At 46.4% G+C, this 17,181-nt stretch overlaps 1 protein-coding gene across 2 annotated transcripts in view; it reads right to left on the reverse strand.

Moving 5' to 3' along the window:
* Window positions 1-344: 344 nt before the first annotated feature.
* Window positions 345-17,181, reverse strand: part of LOC142427307 (glyoxylate/hydroxypyruvate reductase B-like) — a 40,315-nt gene continuing 23,478 nt past the window's right edge. For both annotated transcript variants that reach the window (XM_075532546.1, XM_075532545.1), the window contains 2 exons: window positions 16,779-16,875; window positions 345-551 (listed from right to left, as the gene is read on the reverse strand). In XM_075532546.1, the coding sequence (XP_075388661.1) occupies window positions 395-551; window positions 16,779-16,875 (254 nt within the window). In that variant the 3' untranslated portion in view covers window positions 345-394. The remainder of the gene's footprint in view (window positions 552-16,778; window positions 16,876-17,181) is intronic.

The raw sequence follows: 17,181 nt of genomic DNA on the forward strand, positions 1-17,181 counted from the left end.
CATGACCAGTTACAGTCTCAGAAACCCAGAGGGGGTGGCTATGAGTGGGCATTGACCAGCTGGCAGTGAGTGAGTCTGAGAACAGTTCTAGAAGGAGCCCTGGTGCGACAGTGTTCAGCACTCATCTGCCAACTGAAATGTGGACAGTTTGGACACACACACACCCTCACCCCCAGTGGGTACACAGCAGAAAGACCTAGGGATTGTCTCCCAGGAAGATGACTGATTTGGAACCCTGTGGAGGAGTTGTCCTCTTTTACCCGGGTCACTACACAGTTGGAATTGACTCAACATTGTCTTGCAATAGTAACAGCGGCATATATAAAGACACAAGATAACACAGTGGTATCTCTTGTTTAATCTGTCAGGTTTCATTCCACAAAGTTTTTATATTTCATTCAAGAAGTACTTCATTGGGAATGGGAAGGCCACTGAGAGAGGCAAGGATGCTTTCAACCATGTTTTCCATCATCTGGCGCCTGGATTGATGAGTTGCACTCCCAATGTGCAGGGTCAGGATGACATTCTTCAGCTTCAGCAGAGGATGATCTCTGAAACACAAGTGAATGGAAGACCACGCGTCAGACTTATTTGGTCTCTTTACTTCATATTCTTTCACCTCACATCCCTGCTAGGGAGACAAAGGCTCTGAGAGGCTGTAAGTTAATTCCAAATGCCTAGGGATGATCACCACTCATCTAATGTGTATGGTGACCAACATTTTGGGCACCTGTGTCCTAGCGTCATTGTAGGAGCTGTGGTGGCATAGGGTGTTATGAATTGAGCTGTTGACCACAAAGTTAGCAGTTAGAACTCAACAGCCGCTCCACAGGAGAAAGATGAGACCCTCTGCTCCTGTAGAGATTGAAAATCTCAGAAACTCACAAAGGCAGTTCTCCTACAGGGTTGCTCTCAGCTGGAATTGACTCGATGGCAGTGAGTTTGGCCACTGGTCACTCTGTTGGAGAAAGACCAGGCATTCTATTCCCATAAAGAATTATAGTCTTTGAAAGCCATAAGGACAGTTCTAGCTTGACCTGCAGAGTCACTGGGTCAGAATGGACACAATGGCATGGAGATACCCTAACTTCATGTGGGCCAGCATCCACCATGGCAACAACTTATGACAGGCAGTAGGAGAGCTAGATGCTGGTCTAGGAATCAGGATAAGTCATTAAAATGAGGAACATTATATAGAGGGGAAAACATTGCCTAGAATAGTCAGATGAAGTAGCAGAAGGACATTGGGCCTCCACTCAAGTACTCTCTCAGTGCAAGAATACTTTCTTCGATTAAATTGGTATTCTATGATGCTCACCTTCCCGACAACCGCTGAAGACAAAGTGGGTGAATAAGCAAATGTGGTGAAGAAAGCTGATGGTGCCCGGCTATCAAAAGATGTAGCATCTGGGGTCTTAAAGGCTTGAAGGTAAACAAGCGGCCATCTAGCTCAGAAGCAACAAAACCCACATGGAAGAAGCACACCAGCCTATGTGATCACGAGGTGCCAAAGAGATCAGTTATCAGACATCAAAGAACAAAAATTCATATAATTGTGTGCTCACCTCCCAGATCCGATCGCTGAAGACAAATGGCTGCATAAGCAAATGTGGCGAAGAAAGCTGATGGTGCCCGGCTATCAAAAGATAGAGTGTCTGGGGTCTTAAAGGCTTGAAGGTAAACAGGTGGCCATCTAGCTCAGAAGCAACAAAGCCCACATGGAAGAAGCACCCCAGCTTGTGTGATCACAAGGTGTCGAAGGGATCAGGAATCGGGCATCATCAGAACCAAAAATTATAGTTGGGTGGGGGGGATTGCGGAGTGGAGACCCAAAGCCTATCTGTAGGCCACTGGACATCCCCGTACAGAAAGGGTCTAGGGGAGGAGATGAGCCAGTCGGTACGATGTAGCAACGATGAAACTTATAACTTTCCTCTAGTTCCTAAATGCTTCCTCCCTCCCACTATCATGATCCCAAGTCTACCTTACAAATCTGGCTAGATCAGAGGATGTACACTGGTACAGATAGGAACTGGAAACACAGGGAATCCAGGACAGATGATCCTTTCAGGACCAGGGGTGTGAATGGCGATACCGGGAGGGTGGGTTGGAAAGGGGGAACCAATTACAAGGATCTACATGAGACCTCCCTGGGGGACAGACAACAGAGAAGTGGGTGAAGGGAGACATCAGATAGGGCAAGAGATGACAAAATAATTTATAAATTATCAAGGTTCATAGGGAGGGGGGAGCAGTGATGCCAGGAGCCTAAGTAGAGAGCAAATGTTTTGGGAATGATGAGGGCAATGAATGTACAGATGTGCTTTACACAATTGATGTATATATGGATTGTGATAAGAGCTGTATGAGCCCCTAATAAAATGATTTTTTTTAAAAGAGAAGCCAGGGGAGTCAGCTTGAAAGATAATGAGGCTTTAGACCTAACAAACGATGCTGGGTTGTGCTAGGACCCAACACTGAGAAAGGGCTTACTCTCTAAACCAGGCATCCTCAAACTGCAACCCACGGGCCACATGCGGCCAGCCAGGTATTTGCTCCATTTGTTTTTTTACTTCAAAATAAGATTTGTGCAGTGTGCACAGGAATTTGTTCATAGTTGTTTGTTTTTAACTATAGTCCAGCCCTCCAATGGGTATGAGGGACAGTGAACTGGCCCCATGTTTAAAAAGTTTGAGGACTCCTGCTCTAAACCAAGAGGCCTCTTGACTCTTAATACAAAGAAAGGCTGAAGTAGTCCTGGGGCAACGAGCCACTATCTTGGCTATTGAGGCCAAGGGGCGTGCCATTGTGAACCTAACCAACTTGCAAGCCTGTGGATGTTTCTGGGGGCACCTGTAATCTGTATTGAAGCATTGTGACTGCTCTCACCCCTCAAAGTAATTAAAAATAAGGCCTGTTCTAGAGGAGAGCGCACAGTGATGGGAGCAGTTCTGAATCATTCCTGTCCTCCCCATAGGAGGAGATGGCTCAGCTCTACAACAGCAGCATGTAAACTAGTCTCAGTAAAAGCTGATGAGATGGCATAGGACCACCAATTTCTCCAATTAACTGTAAGCTCGAAGATAACTGAATCATAAACAGTTGTGATGCCTGCTGATAACATATGTAGTACATGGGCAAGGGTAACGATTTCTGTAATTCTTAGATTTGTTCTCTAAGGAAACCGAACTGAACCACGACTCCGTTGTGATATGGTGTAACACTGGAGTCATTGTTAAGATTCAACTATCCTATGTGAGTCATATGATCACACGGATGACGGTGTTAAGGCTTCCCGGACGGAATGGCAGTGGGAAATTCTAGGCCTGAAGAACTGAGTTTAGCTAACGCTCAGCTAATTTCTATGCTAAATATTTCTGTACACATTTAGCATAAGGTAAAAATAGTGATAGATTGGGGGGCAGAAAAAAGTAATCCAAAGAGTACAAAAATATGAACATGTCTGTGCAGTGGGCTGGATTCCTTACTACAGCTCTTCTAGCCATCATCTTTGTAGCTTCCACCATAGGACTGGGTGGGAGCATGCAAATATGATGGCTTGGACTCTAGCGAGGGGACTGGTCAGTTTTGCAATTGGTCGTTTTATACTGTTAGGTATAAAATGAGGCATCTCAGGAACAGGATCACTGAGAAAGAAGAGCTAGGAGTAAAATGTGTCCGTTAAAGTCCCACCATCTCTGCACTGCACCTCCTTGACCAGAAGACAGAGCTGTGACCCCAGAGGTGGTGAGCAGGGGGAGAAACTTGGCAGGGAAGCGGCAGCACCAAGAGCACAGGGCAGAACATGGGCTTCCCTTCACGCGGGACCAGTCAAGTGGAGGGCTCCAGGTAGGAGGCTCCTGGTGGAGTGGGTTGCCTCTGGGCACTGAATCTCAGAAGTTAAGGTGAGTGCCTTCAGGTTGGGACATTTATCAGGAGCATGAAAGGAGCTTTTGTGACACTTGCCCAAGGGGCCACTTGGCTTAGGATCTGAGGGGCTGGAGAGAAATGTGCCGTTGGGCACAGCTGAGAAGAGATACTCCTTAAAGGAGAACTAATGTTTCTTATCCTGAATTGTAACCTGTCAACTCCCTGAGTAAACCCCATGATCTATGAGTTCTATGTGGCCAATACAATGGCTCACTGAATCCAGCAGATAAATAGAGTGCTGAGTTGGTTGGTTGGTGTCCTGATAGGTTGGGGAGTGGGGCATAACTGCCCCATTCCTAATTGGAATTGGCCAAGGGCTGCTGCTGACTAACCTTCTTCCCCTTGGTGAAGTCAGAGAAGAGCAGACCATGCTTGCAGAAGGGAATGGCTTTGTAGGACAATCAGTTGTTTTTTCAAGTCTATCCCTGTACTACATTGGCTCCTCCAAATGCTAGCAGTATTTATACTGACTGTTACTAAATCCATTGTACAAAGGCTATACTAACAAAGCCCAGGCCAAGGGCCAGCTGGATGATGTGTACAGAACATTCCAAAGGGAAGATTGGTCCTTGACCAGTTTCTGGGGGGAATAATCTTGCATGCTCTAGGGTATCCTGCTTGATAAGATTGCGTCATATGCATGAGGCCATGGTCCTTGTCAAATAAAATGTACTAACCATGTGTCTGACTTTGCTCTCCTGGGGCCCTGGGCCATGCTCTATCAGGACTTCCAGTACAGGCTAGAGGTTGAATAACTAAAACCAACCACACAGGGCTGAGACTAGGGGATGCTCTCCTGGCAGCAATGCTACATTGCTGCTGGAAGAGTAAGCTCCTCCTCCCAACTCCCCTGGGAGGTAGCAACTGGATGCTTTCTGCTGGCCGCCTTGCTAGGTGCCCTTTTCCGTGTTTAAATTGATTTCCTTCGCTGTAATACACAGTCACGGTGAGTACAACTGCTCTGCTGTTCCATGAGCTTTCTGAACTCAGTGACCCGGATCCCAGTGTGATTGGAAAGTGATATTTTTCCTTTTTACTATAATTTATTATAATCGAATTCTAAAGCATTTTGTACAAAGAAAATGTAATTTTACTGACAATCACGATAGCAGTACAAGTCTTTCAGTTGCCCCTTTCACCTAGGTTCCTCAGAAAAGCAGCTTAAGAAATTGTTAGCCAATAAATGATTAAAAAATAATAAGTTTTTAGTAAAGTCTAACTAATCAGTTTGTCATCTGATACCAGAAATAGTTCCAGTTTTTTTTTAATATGGAGTAATGCAAAATGACAATAATAAATTTTGACCAACTGGTAAAAAAAAATTGTTAGATCTCTCTCTTGTGGGAGATATACTCGTTCCTTGGCTTTGCATGAGAAAGAATTCACACCGAAGCCTGGTTCATGCTACAACTGAGTTTTATGAAAGTTAGAAGCAGTTTCAGGTTTTACAGTAAATGGAACACAAGCCAGAGTCCATGGCAGGAACCGAAGCCTGCCTGCACTACCCTGTGTGACAGCCGCTGAGAGAGAGAGAGAGAGAACACACACGAGCGAGCGAGCGAGCGAGCGAGCTAGAGAGGAAAACTTATGGCTATTCAGAGGCCCCATTAGGAGGCGTGGCTGACTAAGCCCACCAGGCCAGGATGGTTCCCACCCAGGTTTACTGGCTTCCTGTCTCAAAGACCTAAATGTGTGCATGCCTTCAAGCCTCAAGCAGCTTTCCACTTCCTGTAAGGGGTGAGGGAGGCTTCGGCATGTAGAAGAGGGACAACCCTTAGTTCTACCTCTAGCTACCTAACAAAATCACTGCCCCTCACCCCACCCCCAGCCCTGAGGAGTTATGTGTCTTTTGTGCTTGATTGAAATGTCCTTGGTAAATTGTTCACCATTTGTGATTTTATTCTTTTTGTCTGTTTTTTTTATTGGTATGCACCGTGCAGGGTTTGGTCAATAATTATACAAAAGAAGAGAGGATTGCTCAATTCATGACCAGAGTGGGAGGGCCGTGACTTGAAATTAAGGAGGAATTTGTGGATCTATGAAGCCAACCCCAGAGGTTTTTGATTGAGGAAGCAGATAGAAGCCTAAGGAAGTAGAGAGCAAAGAGGGAGAGACCAGGAACTGTTAGGCAAACTAGTGCAGGGCTAAAAGATGTCCATTAAAGCATGCCCAGAGAGCCAAGCGCGGGAACAAGGAGTGGTGCACTGCACATGCTCAGAGGCTCAGGTTTCCCGCCGGTAGGCATGGGTGGGCGCTAAACCTGCATTGGCCCACCTGGGCCAGGTGAATTCAGTCAGCCAATGGGGTGATCAGGGGTCGTCCAGCACACCTCCCCATGGAATCCTTGAAAAGACAGGAGCCTACATTTGTGGGGGGCAGGGGAGAGAACTTTGCCTGATGCTGAGCAGCTTCCACCAGGCTGCATGGTCGGGAGGAGTCCAATGGGTGCTGTGTAAACCTGAAACTTCTTTTAACTCTCATAAAACTCACTTGGATCATGAACCCGGCTTCGGCGTGAATTCTTTCTCACATGGAGCCAAGGACAGAGGTACAGCTCTATCTCCAGAGAGATCTAACAGACCCTTCTAACAGTTGCAACATGAGTCAGGGGCTGAAGAGAGCAATGGGCCTGGAAGATCAAAAGCACAGAGTACCAGGTTCACCACAAAGAGAAACTCAGGCCAGGCCTGAGAGAAGGAAAAGGAGAAGTTTATTCAGCAAGGAGTCAGTTGAAGTCACGCTGCCCACTGCCCGGAAGGGAGGAGGGAGAGACACGGGAGCCCTGAGCTCCAGAGAGGTTCACAGGCCCCCAGCAGGGGCCTGAGAAGGTGAGCCTCTTTGTGGTGGAGAGCAAGTTTTTAAGCTGGTCAGGAGGGTAAACAGGAAAGGGAGGGGGCAGAAGCTGCAGCTGCAGGGGCTAAAGCTGTCTCCATGAAATTCGGAGTTAGGGTGGTGCCTTGATAGTTCCACCTGATACCTAGGAGGAGATGGCTCATTGTCCTGGAGCCCTTTTGAAGCTAGCTGTCTTGGTTATAAGGGCAGGTCAAGCTGTTCCTAATACCACCACTCCCCGCACCCCCGCCAACTGGTACCTGACCCAACACAGAGGCTTATAGGAAAGGGGCCAAAAGGAAGCATGCCCTCTGGGGTGGGGAGGGGGCTTGGTGGGCAGAGAGGAGAGCTGCTTGTTTGCATGGTGCTGAGAGACTGTCCGGCAGAAAGGGAGAGAGGAAGGAGTGTGCTCTCCTCTGTAGGGCAGCCATCCAGACTTTGCATACCTGTTTCCTTATCCTGGGCTGAGTTGCTGCTTTCTGAATACATCACTGTCAGTATGGTGTCAGAAAAAAACAGACTCTAACAACTGAGGGGTTCGTAGGTACAATTGTACAGTTGTAATATATAAAGATAATAGTAAGTCATGAAGAATAGGAGAGATATGGAGTCAGACACACTTTATGGTAGCATGCTCACTTCAGCCCCTCTCTGGTCCACGTGGAGGTGTGAGAAGAGAGAGAGGAGAGGATGTCTTTACTAACGAGATATGTATAGGTTGCCATAAAATAAACATATTCAGTAGTTAAACACATCACAAAGTGGGTGGTAGCTACAGCAAGGTCCCTGAGTTCACAGGTGAGGAAACCTAATACCTGCATAGGGGAAGGTATGAGGGGGGTTGGGTGCCACAGCTGGAGGAGATAACAAAAGAATGTCTGCCTTCTGTAGGGAGATAGAATTAACCAAGTGCTCACTTTAAGGCAGCATAGCTGTTAGGAGAGAATCTGTGAGAGTGATATTTAAAGCAGGATAATGTACTTGGACTAACTTACTAAAGTGGTGGTTTTCCTACCATGGAATACTAGCTTTCCAGATTCCCTCTAAGCTAGGGAATCTAGTCCTCATATTTCCCTCAGTGTTAGTTTCCCACAGTATGGTCCAGAGTTCTGTGTAGCCATTGCAATAAACAATGAAACTGAGATCAGTAGAGCCTGTGGGTGGGATGACTGGGTGTCAGAAATGGCACAGAGATGAGGGAGGATAGCTATGTCTAACCTCCACCACATAAGAATCAGCTCTGGGCTGAGGGCGGTTCTCATTATTACCTCCCGCAAGGCAGATAGATTCTGGTGCCACTATGACCTGATTTTGATCCCAAATTTCATGCCTAAAACAATTTTTTTCATGGTAGAACACACGTAGTAACCCACAATAGAATTGCTGTCCAAAAAAATTAAGATAAAAACTCAAAAATATCGGATGAGAGTAAGATAGATATTAGAAATAAACTTGATTATCTAAAGATTAACTTATTCATTAAATAAGTATTAAAATTTGTTGGCCGCAAAATTTCTTCACATGAGATGTGCACTACTTATTAAGTTAAGCTAGGCTTTGGGAGCTATGTACTGTGACTGGATAGTGATAACAATAAAGCACACATTACAATAGCCATCAGTGATGATATCTCCGCATCCTTAGTTTTAGGAAAACTCCACTGCCCACTTATGAGAAAGGTGAATAACGTCAAGTTGGTTCAGACTCATAGGGACACTGTATAACAGATCCAGACACTCAGGGATACTGTGTAACAGTAGAACAGCTGCTTAAGGATTCTGAGACTGTCAGTCTTTATGAGAGGAAACAGTCTTAACTTTCTTCCTTAGTGCAGGTCATGGGTTCTAACTGTATGGGTTAAGCTAAAGCAGGCTGGGCCCCGCTTCCCTGCACGTCCCCGCTGGTTAGCAGATGCCCCCCTGAAATGAGGAGACAATCCCTAGAATGCCTGGCTCCTTAAGAACCAGTCAGCCTGCCTGCCAGAGCTGATAAACTGCATCCTGGGCCATAAATCTTCCCCTGTAGCAAGGACTTCCCTCTCTCCCTGCTTCCCTTTAAAATCCTGGGCCCCCAAACAGGGCCCGGGATTCCCCTGGACTACTTGCTAGACCCAGGAGTGCCCCCCTAATAAAGCTATTTCTGTTTCTGCTCTCCCTTTGTCCTGTCAGCTATCTTTGTCCATCTCCCTGTGCCTCAGTTTACCCCTCACACATCCTGTGCCTCAGTTCATCTTTACAGTTGGAGCTGAAGCCCGGGAGAGGTAGGGGTAAGGGGCTCTGTGCCGCCCTGGCCCTGCTTTGGCTAGGACACAGACCACCCCTCCTCTCCTCTCGAACCTCTGGAAGCCCACCTGGACTAGTGATTTTGGGTCAGTATCTCTCTGTGTATGTTCGTTCTGTCTCATTTGTCTTGTTTTTCTTTCTGGACACTGAGGACCAGCAAACTCACTAGGAGGAGCTGGAAATAACTGCCTTTTCCCAAAAGGGGTGCAACAATCAGGACAGTTTCTTGTGTCTATCTTACTTCCCTCATGTGGCTCCCAGTCCTTTGTCTTTATCTCTGTGTTTACTTTCTGGAACAGGACTCCAGACACTGGACCTGGCAGTCACTGTGCCTTCAGACGACTAAGGTGCCTAAGTTATTTCTGAACCTTTACTTATTTGTGTGCTTTGAGTCTGCAGCTCTGCAGTACCTTCTCTAAAATCCTTCTTTCCCTCCCCTTGAACAAAGGATTCTCACTAACCTCCATTTTATAGGCCATACAAGCCAGGCCCCTCCCCCTCCTCAGCCCCTGTTGTGTCCCTCTCACTGATCCAAGGTCCCTGTCTGCTGGACATAGCCTCTCTCCTGTGTCTCTAACTCTGACCTGGAGGCCTCTCAGGGGAAGCCCTTCTCCTCTGCCCATACTGCTGCAGTTTAAGACACCATGGGGATCCCCGGCCTCCTGGCCAACCCTACTGAATTGAGTTTGGCTCCTGATCTCTGCCCTAAGCACCTGGTCTTTTTCTGTAATCAAGTTTGGCCTCAGTACCAGTTGGACAATGAGTCGCGCTGGCCGGAAAATAGCACTTTTAATTCTAACACCCTCCGCAACCTCGACAATTTATGTCAGCAAACTCACAGTGGTCTTAAGTCCCTTATGGCCAGGTCTTTTCCTTTCTTCGCTCCTGTCCTTCACTGTGTACTACCTGTCACCCTGCTCAAGTTCTCTTAGCCAAACTCTCTTAATCACGTCCCTGACAGTACTCTCCCTCCTCTTTCTCCGAACCTCCCCCCCCCCTTGTCTGTGCTCCCAATAAAGCCTCCTCCAAATGCTAAGTGCCCCTCACCATCACCTCTCTCTGCTGCTACCCCCTCAACTCCCAAAGGCTGAGGAGACAGCGCCTCTGACTGCCATTCTCTCTCCCCGCCCCCCCTGCTCAGTCTCCTCTGAGGCAACACCCACAGTCTCTCAAGCCCCACAATTGCTGTCTGTAAGAAGCAGCTGGGTGTTTTCTCACAGGATCCTACTACACCTTTATCAAAAAGTTCCCATACCTTACTCAGGCTTAGGACCACACTTAACATGATATTTAAACTAAAAGGCTGAGGATGGCCCTCAAACCCCTATCCATGACCTGGTAAACATGGCATTTAAAATTTTTAATGCCCCAGAGGAATAGGCAGAAGCTGTGCACAAATCCTTGGCTCGCCATAAAGCTAATGAGCAAACCCAAGCCTTAATCACGGCTCTGAAGCTGGCCTGGAAGGAAGGACCAGAAGAAGACTGCTCGAAAGGACAGCTTTCAACACCCACCTTGCTTCAAGTGCGGCCAGGAAAGGCACTGGACAAAACACTGTCTGCAGCCCTGACCACCCAGTAAGCTCTGCCCGGTGTGCGGTCAGCAGGGCCACCAGGGAAGCGACTGCTGCGGAGAGACTGTCACCTCCGAACCCTGACCCACTACTGGAACTGCTGGGACTAGTGACTGATGACTCTGCGACCCCAGTGACACCCCCTGCCCCTCCAAACATACACACGCACGCGCGCCAAGCCCAGAGTGATGATCAAGCCAGCAGGTAGGCTGGTTTCCTTTTTGGTGAATGAGTGGGAATTGCCTCTTTAGCCCTTGCCACCTTCTCGGGTCCAATATCTCCTTCCCCAGTCACGGTTATGGGAATAGGCAGCCAACCCTCAAAACCCGTAATAATTCCCCCTTTGTTCTTGGACATAGGGGGCTCCCCTTTTCCCCACTACTTTTTAGTAATGCCTTCATGCCCTGTGCCGTGACTAGGTAGATACTTGCTTTCTAAACTAGGAGTCAGCTTTCAGTAAAACCACCTGCTACCCCTCTCCTTCCCCAACTCCCTTTTTGTTAATACTTTCCGTCACCACACCCTCCTTGACTCTACTGTCGCCCTGGGTAAACCTGAAAGTATAGAACACTTCCCCGCCCATCCTCACTAGCATCGCCAACCTGTCCTTATCCGCCTTAAAGACCCCTCCACCTTCCCATCCTGCCCCCATCATTCACACCTCCTTGCTAATCAGCTTCTTATACAAGTCTATTCTCCCTGCAACACCCCTATCTTGCCTGTTAAGAAAGCAGATGGTTCCTATGGCTTAGTGCAAGATTTACGTCTTATCAACGAAGCTGTAGTCCCCATTCACCCCAAAGTCCCTAACCCTTGCAACCTTCTGTCCCTTATTCCCCCTTATCCTACCCACTTTTCTGTACTGGATCTGAAAAATTCTTTCTTTACAATTCCACCAACTGCAACGAAGCAAATACTTTGCTTCCTTAGCTATGTAAAATTTTCAAACATTAAATCTCCAATTTCTCCCTTATAGCTAAGCCATTAAACTCCAGGAGGGTGGTCACAGCACCCTTTAGTGAGGCAGCAAAGAGAATTCCCAGCAAACCTTTAACCCTTTGTTGACAGTTAATACAATTCTCATATTCAGTGACTGCTTAAGTTTAAATGGAAACAGTAAGTTTCAGAATGTCAGGATAAGTTGCAAATAGTCAGAAAAAGAGTTGGATAACGTATTATAAAATGTCTGGCTGGCTGTTGTAGAATGTGGAAGAAGCTTGAAAGTTTGCAGAAAACTGCCGCGAAGTTAATGAAAAAGGAAAAGTACATGTGTTTATTGTAAGAGAAGGATTACAGTGTAGGAATACGAAAAACATCAAGCTGATGGTTCCCTCGTAACACAAAAAGGCGTCAGAGCAGCTCATCCCTGCCCAATGTCCAGCCACAACTAGTCTGTGACTTCACACATCTGGATGCACATGGCTTTTCTCTGCATGAAGTTTGCAGATATAACTGTTAATACTCAGATTCGCTCCAACCCCAAACAATTCTTTTCATGCAATGAAACTGTACATTTTGGTGCAATGAAACTTTAACTGTGTAAATTTTTCCACAGCAGGATTTCCTAATCCATCTTGGTTTCTTCTCTAGCCTCCCTGCAGCCATAGCACAAGAATACTGTTATAATGTTAATAGCTCTACACCACACCCGTCTCCCAGTTGCCATACTACTGCAACTCACCAGGTATAGGCAAACAGTTTGAATGGCTGTAAAATTTAAAAACTAGTTCTGTTTCCCACAACCTCAGGGCTGTATTCCTACCTGTCCTGGTGGGCCTTAGTTTTGCCTCCTCCCTAGCAGCAGCAAAGATTTCTTGCAGAGCATTGGAACACAGCATGCTCCAAACACAGAACTTTAACAAACTACTCCAGCTGGTCATGGACTCCACCTCTAAGTCTCTCACCCCCTTGCAAGGACAGCTTACATCCCTGACACAGGTTACCCTTCAGAACCGTCATGCATTGGATCTGTTAACAGCTGACAAAAAAAGGCACGCGCATGTTTCTAGGAAAAGAGTGTTGCTACTATATTAATGAATCAGGAGTCGTTAAGCAAAATGTCAAAGTGCTAAAAACCGTGGCCTAGAAATCAAAAGTTGCCGCAATGCAACTACCTCCTAGTCCCAAAACCCCATTGTGTCCTAAGTTATGCCCTGGTAATAATTTGTTTGCTGTTACTTTTAACTCGGTCTTTTTAAGTTCATTCAAAAACAAATGAGAAACATATCCAATCTGTTAACCAACTCTTGTTACATCCTTAAACCCTTGCCTGCTGATGCTGGTCCAAACCATTCTAGCCCATAGCCCTCCCCACTTCACCCCTGTACCAGCAAGCTAAAGCAGGCCTTGTTGTCCCTGCCGCCCCTCCCCCCCCCCAGGTCAGCATATGCCCCCCTGAAATGAAGAGACAATGCCTGGAATGCCTGGCTCCTTGAGAACCAGTCAGCTTGCCTGCCAGAGCTGATAAACTGCATCCTGGGCCATAAACCTTGCTGCTAACATCCTGGGCCATAAATCTTCCCCTGTAGCAAGGACTTCCCTCTCTCCCTGCTTCCCTTTAAAATCCTGGGCCCCCAAACAGGGCCCGGGATTCCCCTGGACTACTTGCTAGACCCAGGAGTGCCCCCCTAATAAAGCTATTTCTGTTTCTGCTCTCCCTTTGTCCTGTCAGCTATCTTTGTCTGTCTCCCTGTGCCTCAGTTTATCCCTTACTTGTTCTGTGCCTCAGTTCGTCTTTACACTAACCACCAACTTCACAATTAGTGGTGCAATGCTTAAACCACTGGTACCATCAAGACTCCTTGAATCGCATCTTGGAGTGTTATATAAAAACAGCTTTGGAAAAAACATTTTTTAATTAAAAAAACTGCCTTGGAGGGGTAAAAAATGCTTTGACATCAGAGAATTCAAATTTCTGTTCTAGATAAAGTAGGTTCTATTGTCACTCTTAAACAACTTGGATTTAAATTTGGTTTCCTTGTAAAATGTTCAGCTGAGAGTATTTTGCTGTCTGAGTAGAAATCAAAGTTAGGGGCTTTTTCATGAATGACAGAATAAAGACTCAACTTTTGATGGCTAGATCATGGGCCAAAACACAAAAACAAATGAAATTAAATAGAAACAGTAAAATTCTACATACAAAAGGTGTATTTAAAAACTTTAGATTTAAAAAAAAAAAAATAAAAAAATAAAAACTTTAGATTTTAAGAAATTTAAAAATCTATTGAGCAAATAATTTTAGTTTTAGCTGGCTAAAAACTTGAGTAAAAACTGTGGTGTGACTATTTGAAAACACATATTGCTAATGTAACTTTGGTTTTATTGTTCTACAACCATTGGGACACACGTGGATGCGTACAGTTCTGAAGATCACATTTTGAAAGGATCGGAACAACTAAAAGCACTGGGTAGGACTGACAACAATGAAAGCTTTCCTGGGATGCCAGCTCTGAGCTACAATGAAGGCTATGAGGTTGTTTAGCCTCATAAAGCAATACCAAGGAGAAACATATACGGTGTCTTCACCGTGGGCAGATCCATGAGATAAAATTGCTGAAGACACAATGGGTTCATAGCAAATGTGACAATGAAAGTTGATGGTGCCTGGCTATTAAAAGATAGAGTGTTTTCTGTTTTAAGGGCTTTAGAAGATAAACAAGCAGCCATCTAGCAGGGAAGCAACAAAGTCCACATGGAAGCAGCACACCAGCCTGTGTGGTCACAAAGTATCAATGGGATCAGGTATCAGCCATCAAAAGACTCCAAAAAAACCCCACAAAAAACCCACCCAATCATATTGATGAGAACAAGGGGGGCCCGAATAGAGACGCAAAGCCCATCTGTAGACAATTGGACATGCCCTCGCAGAAGGGTTACAAGGAAGGGGCAAGCCAGCCAGGATGCAGTATAGCACCGATGAGACACACAACATTCCTCTAGTTCTTTAATTTCTTTAATGCCACCTTCCCCCCACCCCAATTATGACCCCAGTTCTACCTTACAAACCCAGCTAGACCACAGCATGTACAGAGAACAGCACTCCACACGAGGATTCCTGGACAGATAAACCCTTCAGGAATAGTAACAGGAGTAGCCACACAGTTCCGTAGCTAAAGGCAGAACTCAGGGTTGTCCCTCTACATGCCAAGCCTCCCTCCACCTTACAGGTAGTTGGAAGCTGTTTAAGGCTGGCGGGCCTGTTTACAATCAAGCTCCCAGCCAGGAAGGGGTGGTACACCTGGGTGGTACACCTGGGTGGGACCCCATCCAGGCCAGGTGGGCTTAATTCAGCCAATTTAACCAGTATCATCAGCGACCATTCTTTTCTCTCCCAGCAGCTGACACACAGTTCAGCTTGGTGGGGCCTCGGTCCCTGTCTGGCTGTGTTTCATTTACTGTAATGCCTGAAACTGTTTCTAAGCTTTATAAACTCACTTGGATCGCAAACCAGGCTCCAGCATGAATTCTTTCTCAGGGGAAGCCAAGGAAGGAGATATTTCCCATCCTGGGAAATATAACAATACCATGAGGGTAGGGGAAAGTGGGGGAAGAAGGGGAAGAAAGGGGGAACAAATCACAATGCTCAACATATAACCTCCCCTGCCCCCAGTGATGAACAACAGAAACATGGGTAAAGGTAGCGGCATCATAATAATTTGCAATTTATCGAGGGTTGGTTCGGGGAGCGGGAAATGAGGAGCTGATACTGTTAGATCTCTCTCCTGGGAGAGATAAACCTCAGTCCTTGGCTCTGCACAGAAAGAATTCACGCTGAAACCTGGTTTGTGCGCCAAGTAAGTTTTATGAAAGTTAGAAGCAGTTTCAGGTTTTACAGTAAATGGAACACAGGCCAGACAGGGTTCGCAGCATGAACCGCAGCCTGGCTGCATTACCCTGTGTAGCAGCCGCTAGGAGACAGAGCTAAAGAGAAAACTTCTGGCCGTGCAGCCCCCACTCCCCCGAGTTGGGAAGGCGTGGTTGACGATACTGGTTGACCCCATTGGCTGAATCAAATTCACCTGGCTTAGATGGGCCAATCCAAGTGTACCAACCACCTAAGTATACCTCCCCTTCCTGGCTAGGAGCTCAAAGAAAACAATACCAAGGGCTCAAGTAGAAAATATATATATTAAGGAAAAAAATGTATTGAAGAGGATGATGGTAACATATGTACAAATGTGCCTGATACAATGTGTGGGATGCAAAAGGGTTTTTCCCCAGGTTGTCCCATATATTGTATGCCAGGCCTAGAACACAGCTTGCTGGGGCATGGTGGGTGGTCAGCTGCTTAGAGATTATCAGTCACCCAGGGCAATCAGACCCACCCTAAGTAGGGCCCATTCCCTGCTGATATGGAGGATCGAGGTTAAGCTGCCATCTTGAATCTAGGATCTGCCCATTATGTCACATGTATACCCCTAGTACTCCTAGTCCCTCCCCTTCCTATTGCATGTATACCCCTAGCTCATCCCATTCCTGTCACATGTGTGCCTATTGGACAGCCCCTTCCTGTTTCACATATAGTTACCCGTAATCAGCGGGGCTTACATGCCCACCCTACCCCCAAGTATATATAAGCTGTGATTGGAGATATACTCTCACTCCTCCTCTCTCTTCTCCCACCTCCACGTAGACCACCAGCAGGGGCTGAGGTGAGCATGCTACCATAAAATGTGTCTGACTCCTTTTTTATTCTCTCTCCTATCTTCTATGACTTTACAATGATTTTTATAGATTATAGCCGTACAATTGTGGCTACGAACCCTTGGGTTGTTAGAGGCCAGTTCCCTCTAACAATGGATGTATGGATTGTTATAAGAGCTAGAAGAGCTCTCAATAAAATGATTTATACAAATAAAAAAGAGAAAGAATATGGTCAGACTCATCCAGGGATGCTCCAGAGGCAGGCCAGGGTCAGTGGGCAAGGAGGCCTTTGGGTGCAATGTAACAAGTCAGACTGTGTGAAGAGTGTCTACAGTGAGGTGAGGCAGAGGACAGCTGGCCCACAGGAGGTGCACCTTCTCCCCTGAGCTGGACCAGAGGGCTCTTTAGGCCCGTCCAACTCCAGGGATCTCTAGTTCTACAACAAAGTAAGGTTGTAAAGCCCAAAGACTTGATCCTGCTCTCTGGAAAAGGACTCTAGATTTCATTTGTGGAGTCACCTTGGCAGGGGCTCAGGGTATGTCACATCCAATGCGGCAGCTTCGATCATTCCACTCTGCAGGGCTTCCACCAGCGCTTCCTGATCCACCAACAGACCTGAATCAAAACAGCTCCTCTTTGGTCATCACGCTGAGACAATCGACACAAGAGACTTAGCCACCCATTTAAATACAGCTTAGCTTTTCCCAGAACCATGTTTAAAGGCATGTCAAAGGTCTGAGAAAGAGTGTGTGAATGCCATAGTGCCTGAATGCCTAACTCCATCCTATAAACAGTCATGAGAGCCCATGAACCCTCAAGCAAACCATCGTTCATTGTAGAGAAGAGGCAACTGAGGCTCATAGCTTGTTCAACTTGCCCAAGATGACAGAATTCCTGAAGTACCAATGCCAGAGTCAAACC

This window comes from Tenrec ecaudatus, chromosome 15, assembly GCF_050624435.1.
Source record: "Tenrec ecaudatus isolate mTenEca1 chromosome 15, mTenEca1.hap1, whole genome shotgun sequence".
In the NCBI taxonomy this organism is placed as follows: domain Eukaryota; kingdom Metazoa; phylum Chordata; class Mammalia; order Afrosoricida; family Tenrecidae; genus Tenrec; species Tenrec ecaudatus.